Genomic DNA, 7,500 nt, shown 5'->3' on the forward strand with positions numbered 1-7,500 from the left:
TGTTATTTCTTCTGTGATTAAGTATGTGCAAAAAGCATTAGACTGTCAGGCTTGCAGAAACCAATCCATCCCCTTTCCCAGTGAAACATAGGAGGCCTACAGCAGCATAATCCTGGTCTAGCCAGCACTCCATGTACCTCTACAACATAGAATATCAATATCAATACAGACTGGAGGCTCTACCCACCAGCCCACCACAATCAATAATTCACACACCTCCTTTTATTTGCCTTTACACTCGCAGCTGAATCACCAAAGCCTCTGTGCTATGTGTGTGTACCTTTTTTTCATTTGCCCGCTGTCTCTGTGGATAAATGTCTTTCATTTTCCTTCTGTTTATCTTTTATCTTAGCCCTGTCTCTCTCTTAAAGTCTGTCTCTCGTCTCTCTCTCTCTTTCTCATCTATCCTTCTTTCCGTCTTTCTCTTTCATAACATGTACTTGAATTATCCTGTTTATATAATCAAAGGTGAGAAACAGATGAGCAAGACATTCCTCCGTGGATGAGCACACACACACACACACACACACACACACACACACACAGTGTCCCTGAATCAGAAGTGTGTCAGCTATGTGAAGAATTCCCCTCTCCACACTGTTAGCATAACTCAACACAGCAGACCCATACACAGCTTATGAAAGCCTTCCAGCCAGCCAGCCAAACAGCCAGCAAACCCCTCAGCACACCAACCATCTGGCCGGTCAACAGGCTCGCAAGGCAGTCAGTACGCTAATAATAATAATGTGATACGGATTGATACAGGCTGGTGTAACTTGCCCTCATCCACAGGGAGGTCGGAGGTCAGAGGTCAGCTACAGAACAGCGTCCCTGGAGCTGGTAGGGCTTCAGTGTGTCGCTCAAGGCTTCTGTGACACCGATGCAAAATTCAATGACTTCTCCATGACTTTTCCATGACTAAAAACAGCAGAAAACCACCATCTAAAGCAACAAACGTGTGAATAAATACATTCTGGTATATTGCTGTAAAGTGACCCATTTGTAAAATTCCCGGAAATTCCCTGACTTTCCCTGGAATACAGCTATCAAAACCCCATGACGTTCCGGGAACTCCGGGAACCCTGTCCAGGACACTTCAGCCCCCCTGCTGCCTCCACACAGTCAGTAAGCCGTCCAAAAACAGCTAACCAGCTATTCAGTCAGACAGCCTGCAAACCAGCCATCTATTCCTGTCGGTAAGCTAGCTAGGCAGTCAGTAAAAAAGTCTTTTATCTAGTTAATAGGATAACTATTAGGCAGTCAGTAAAAGGTCCAACCAACCAGCCAGTCAGTCACCAAATCTGTTATCTAGCCAGTCAGTAAGCCAACCAGGCGGTCAGTAAACAAACAGCCAATAAAGATATTTAGCTTTCCTTATGGCCTGCTAGCCAACAAACAAGCCTTCTATTCAATCCAGACAGTCAGTATATATCAAGCCAGCTGAAGTTTCTCATCCCCTTTAATATTAGCCAGTGTCTGTTAATATTACAAATGTCTGTTGATAAGATCAGCTTGTAATCAAGCAGATTTACATTTCCTTGCCTTGTTGATTACAGACTGCCTGACTGGTGTGTGTGCTGCTGAAGAAGAATGTCTGCACTCACAAAATATGATTAAATGGGTTTTAATGCACAGCAGCAGTCAAAGAGACGAGCGCGTTTCAGCACATCGTCTTAGTCAGCGTTTCCCTGCATTAGATGCATTAAAACCCATTTAATCATATTTTGTGAGTGTGGACATTCTTCTTCAATGCAATATATCAAAGAGGCTGCACCTTGTTTCTTTGTGTTTCCTGAGTTGAGTGTGCAAATTCTTCTTTTCATGTCTATATGGTATGTTAAGGTCAGCTTTGAACTGAATTGAACTGAAATTGAGCCAAAACAAGCAGCAAGGTAGCTTCTTTCCACCTGTCCGATCATCCGGTTAGCTTAAGTGTCAGTAAATCAATTGTCTGTGTGATTTATTACAAGTCAGCGGAGGGAATAAACTGATGTAAAAACACGAAACATCCCTCCCAGCCATATATCCACCTATCCAGACAGTCGGCAAAGTAGCTATTCCACCCGAGGGACACGCAGTTCAGCCAGACCAGAGCGGACCGGGCCGAGCGGACGGAGCCCCGGATCCCCTGCCAGCGACCCAGCCATCCGTCTAACCCTGCCCCACATCAGGGGCCTGGTCCTGGGCCAAGGCCTCGACCAGCAGCCCCTGTACACTGGATCTTTGCTCCAGCCTCACCGCCTTTCTGGCTCTGGTCTACATTCATATGATGGAGAAAAACGAGACGGGGAAAACGATTGATAGAGGGAGAAGACACAAAAGGAGGGAGACAGATATATCGATAGAAAGAGGGAGTCGAGATGCAAAGACAGAGATAAAAAAAGAAGAGAATACACTGCTTTTGTCTTCCCAAGCATGATTTCTTTTTTTACTCTTACAAGCTGTCACCTGACGAAGACTAAAAAACAAAGAAATCACACTTGGGAACACAAAAACAGGGTGCAGGTATTCTCTTCTTTTTTGTGTTCATTTTTACCATCCAGCACCAGCAAAATAACATGGATGTGCTGGTGCTTTTTTGTTAAAAGAAAGGAGGAAAGACATGGAGAGAGAGAGAAAATGAGCACATGCGAGAGAGAGAGAGAGAGAGAGAGAGAGAGAGAGAGAGAGAGAGAGAGAGAGAGAGAGAGAGAGAGAGAGAGAGAGAGAGAGAGAGAAGTAAAGATGCGGGCCCCATTTCATGCTTTTCACTCAGATTAGTGTGTTCGGCAGGAGGCCTTGGGGAAACAGCTGAGAGGTCATTCTAATGTTTCTAGCTTCCCTCGGAGCAGAACTGGGCACAACATCAATTTAATTTATTTATTTCCCTTTCAACAGAGTGCAACTCCAAATCCATTTTTGTTTATTTTCACTTCAACCCGGGCCCCAGCATCAATTTTATTCTTCCTTTTCATTTCAGCGCTTTATTGGCGTGACTGCTACACTTGGAATAACAAAGAAACGTCCCTGGAGCGGCAGGAGAGTGACAGAAATGAAGTCAACGCTGGATGAGAACAGAGAGAGGTTCTCCTGCGGCTTCCAGTCAAACCGGGCGCAGTAAACATCGCTTTCCGAAAGGCCAAAGTGAAGACAGGCTAAATAAAGAGCAGCTAAATGTCAATGTTTAGCTGAAAGACAAGAAGTTCCAATTAGGTTCAAACCCAAACAGAAACTTCCATCTGAACTAGTAATCTACTTCAAAAGGAAAAAAGTGTTTACTTAACAGCACAACGCTGAATTGGATAACTTCCGCTGGTGAGAAAAGAAAACTTTCTGCTGTTTATTGTGAAGAACAACTCGCTGGCACACTGAAAACACTCCCAAAAACTCTGCAGTCTCACTGTGGCTAACAAACAGTACTGAGCTCTGGTGATAACTGATTAGTTCGATTCAAATTTACATGGCTTATACATTTTATACAGTATGGTAGAGCAAATATATTGTCCATCTCCTGCTGAAGAAACTAGATGGTCACCTGTACATCGAGCTGTCTGAACCTCAGCTACCAAAAAGAACCCATCTTTACTTTAACAGCAGTTTTTCACCCATTCATTATGCAAATTACCCAGCAGCCCACGTGAAAGCCACAACACTGGAAGGACATAATGGCATGATCTGCCCACCAGGTTCAACCGAGTCTAACCCAGCTTGGCCTAGCTGGGCTTTGTGTAGCATGATTTGGTTTGGAAGGCAGCAGTACAGTAGACACCTTGTCAATCTCCTGTCCGTCTCTTGCGCTCTGTGATCCTGACGTCTGACCCTCAGCTTCCAAAACCATCATCTGAACAAAGTCTAGCCCAGCACAGCCCAGCTCAGCATAGAATGACATGACTTAGATATTAGACTTCACCTTGTCTTTCTCCTACAGCACGACACATTTGCTCACTTCTAGACTCTCAACTCTTAATTTGTACAACCCAAAATTTAGCCTGGTCCGGCTCAGTCCAGACCAATCAGAATCTCTTCTCTGCTGCTTTGTGTTTATCTCCTGTTACAAGACGTGTTTCACCGCCTCCGGGTTCTGCAGTCTGAACCTCAGTTCCTCTGAAACACCTTCTCAGAAAACCCAACTAAAACAATCTCTTTGAAAGACCCATTCGGCCACCTCCAGGTCTTGCAATATGACCCTCAATTCTTCCTTCTCCTACCCCAACTAAAACCTATTGAATCTACTTTGGCCTTGCCTGGCCTGGCTCGATATGGCACGGTTTGGACATTGTCATCCTACCTTGTCGATCTCCTGCTGCAGCACCTGTTTGGCGACCTCCAGGTCCTGCAGCCGGACCCTCAGCTCCTCGTTCTCCTGCTCCAGACGGCTCCTCTTCTTCTCCACGCTGTCCAGCTCGCTGTGGAGACGAATGGACACGTCCTTCGCCACCTGGGAGGGTGAGGAGGGAGGGAAGGAGGGAAGGAGGGAAGGAGGGAGGGAAGAATGGAGGGAAGGACAGAGGAAGCGAGGAAAGAGGAATTAATTCATTGTCACGGACAAATAAACAAGTATAAAAAGGAACATGCTTTCTCTTCCAAGTGATATCACTACTGTGTGGGCATGATGAACCTTCTTCTCTGAAAGGAAATATGCTACGGTACATCATCGGAGCACAATGTTTTGGCTTAGGAGAGGCTGTGAATAACTCAGGTCCTAATTGCCAAGTGCTGAAAACAATAACCTTAAAAGCCTTCTTGGGATATTGCTCAGGAAATTACTGATTATATTACTAACGTGTGTTGTTCAGGTAAACAAAAGACAGGATTTGAAGGCGCACTGTGTCTCGGGACGCAGATCATGTCCTCAGGATGTTGTCGGTTCAAATCCATCTCTAAGTGTTTATCATTCTTTCTCCAGTTCCTTTCCTTCCTATCAATCTTTACTGTATATCCAGGGAGGGAAATTAACCCCAGTCCGCAGTCAAATGCTGGTAAATTTTGGCTTCAGCTGTGAATTTTGTCGTCTTTATCAGCAGGAACTTTCAGCACGTACAAATCACTGCGGACGGAGGGGGAAAAAAGTTTGTTTCCTGCCCCAAAACTACCTAATAAAGCAGAAAGGATATTAAAACTACTCTTGCAGGAACTAATCTCTAAAACATAAGTCTGATCTCATGAAAGTCTAATCACTGCCCCCCGAGGGTAACTGTTCATTAAAAGTTTCTAATGTCAAAGTGTCAAACAAAGTCAAGCAAACTCCCTGATGTCTGATATGAAAACAGCAGCAGGACAAAAAAAATATCCGAAAGCCTCATTAAGGTTCAGGAGTGATACGCAGTTATGACATTCATCTTTACCTCATGTTGATATTATAATACATGCAGTATATCAAAATCAAAACCGCTTTATTGGATCTGTACAGGAATTTGCCTTGGTGGCAGTGAAGTTGTTGGTTTTATCATTGGTTTTAAGTGTTAACTTTTCTTCCATTCAGGTTATAGCATTTTGTAACTTGGTTAATGTCCTGATGTCAAAATGTCCAACACACCCAAAGTCGAGCCAACTCTCTGTCAAAAAATAATTAAAGTTAAAACAAACATTGTGTTGTCCCAATAGATTGTTGTGTTATATAAATACAGTCACAAAGAAAGTCAAACATGGCCAAAGTCAAGCCAATTCTGTGATGTGTGTTGGGGAAATAAACAGAGGCTGGGTTGAAAAAAAAGCCCATATTGAACCACGGTGTTCATCCCTATAAGTTGTGTTTGTTGTTATAATGATTATATACCAGCGGTGCCTTCAAAATGTCTGTTTTTCTATGATTGATGTCGCCAGAATTGCCTCATTTTGGGTGCGTTTTCTGTTAAATTGTTCTAGTAATAAAGCCTCATGTCTGCTAGGGACATAACCGCAGTAAAAACAGCAGAAAACCTCATTAAGGTTCATATTCAGTAATGATGTTCATCTCTGGCTCATTCTGTAATACACACCTTATATTGGTATCTGGTGCTGTTGGTTTTATCGTCGTTTTGGAAGCATTATCATTTGTTCCCTTTCTGTGAGAACATTTTGTAATTTGCTTAGGAAGTATGCTTTACAAAAACAAGTTGATGTGGCTGATATCAGGAAATTTGCAGCGCTCTCTAAGCTATTTGCAATAAGTGGAAGACTATTGCAAGACAATTGCAAAAGCTAGACAAAAGGAGAAAATGCATTTATCTGTGAATAATTGCTTTGATTACACAGTTTATGGCAGAACAAATTGTGATGATTTGTGAAAATTGTGGCCCCTGTCATCTGTTTAACAAGATGCAAGAGGCTTTATGTGGCACTGTGATTGGTAGAAATCACAACCAGCATCGTCTGAGCTCCCGTTCTTAAACCTGACAGGGAAACAGAACTGTCAACAACATCACACAGAAAGATAAAGGTGCGAACTGGAACCGAAAATGGTTCTTCGGAGTGATGTCACAGAAGAACCATTTCTGGGATCAAAAGAACCTTTCAGACCTTTTAATGTTCTTTAAACAACCACTTCTGCTCAAAGAACAAAGAACCTTTCAAGAACCTTTTAATATCCCAAAGAACTGTATATAGTTCTTTGGGATATTAAAAGGTTCTTAATTCTTAGTTATTGGATGGTGGGTGATGGCATAAATGTGGAAAATAACCAAACCTCTCCATAGTATATATTGTGTAGTTGCATATGAGGCTATACAAGGGCAGATAAACAAAAACACAATGCAGGTGTCTAAGCAAAGGAGAGCAGAAATGGTTCTTCTATGGCATCACTCCGAAGAACCAATTTGGGTTCCAGTTTGCAGCTTTATTTTTCTGTGTGTAGATACAGCAACCAGGAGTTCTTCAACTCTGGGTCAGAGACCCTCTGCAGGTCATGGGTCTGTTAGTGACGGGTCGCCACATTACAGGAGTTAATGAGCCAGCGTCCCACAGCGAGACAAAATCTGCTTTCCTACTCAGATGTTCAAGGAGTGTTCCTGTCCGTATCGCACTCAGTCACTGCTGTTTGGTAATTAATAAAGAAGATAGCAAGGTGCTCCAGCAGCAGATAAAACAGGTCATTTCTCTAATTAATGTCCACTTCATCTTCAAGATTGCCTAGGCTTTATTGAAACTAAATATGAAGGCTTTGATTCCAAAACGGTGCATGAGATTAGATGAAACTTTAATGATTCCCCTGGGGAATTTGGGTAAATGTATATGTCAATTTTTAGAGAAAACGGTTTGCGTGAAATTCATCACTTAATAGTTCATGAATGTAGATGATTCCAAACTCAATAATGTGTTTACCTGGTGGGCAAATTTCTTCAAGTGTTTTTCCGTAATAAATTATACTTTCCTGTCAATAATCATTTTGTGAGAGTCGGTGTCACTTTTCATTCACACTCATTTTGGAGCAAAACTTTTAGTATACTTTAATTGGGAGCCAGTTTAAGTGGATTAAGGAGTCTCAAACACACGAGCACATCACGTCAGACCAGCTGATACTGCTGTACGTCACTACATGGGCAG

At 42.7% G+C, this 7,500-nt stretch overlaps 1 protein-coding gene across 1 annotated transcript in view; it reads right to left on the reverse strand.

Annotated features, from left to right (window-relative positions):
- mtcl2 (microtubule crosslinking factor 2) overlaps nucleotides 1-7,500 on the reverse strand; it is a 127,365-nt gene that overhangs the window by 93,408 nt on the left and 26,457 nt on the right. Inside the window, exon 4 of the mRNA XM_071903984.2 lies at nucleotides 4,268-4,417. Coding sequence (XP_071760085.2) covers nucleotides 4,268-4,417 — 150 coding nt within the window. The remainder of the gene's footprint in view (nucleotides 1-4,267; nucleotides 4,418-7,500) is intronic.

Source organism: Centroberyx gerrardi, chromosome 14, assembly GCF_048128805.1.
Source record: "Centroberyx gerrardi isolate f3 chromosome 14, fCenGer3.hap1.cur.20231027, whole genome shotgun sequence".
Taxonomy (NCBI): Eukaryota; Metazoa; Chordata; class Actinopteri; order Beryciformes; family Berycidae; genus Centroberyx; species Centroberyx gerrardi.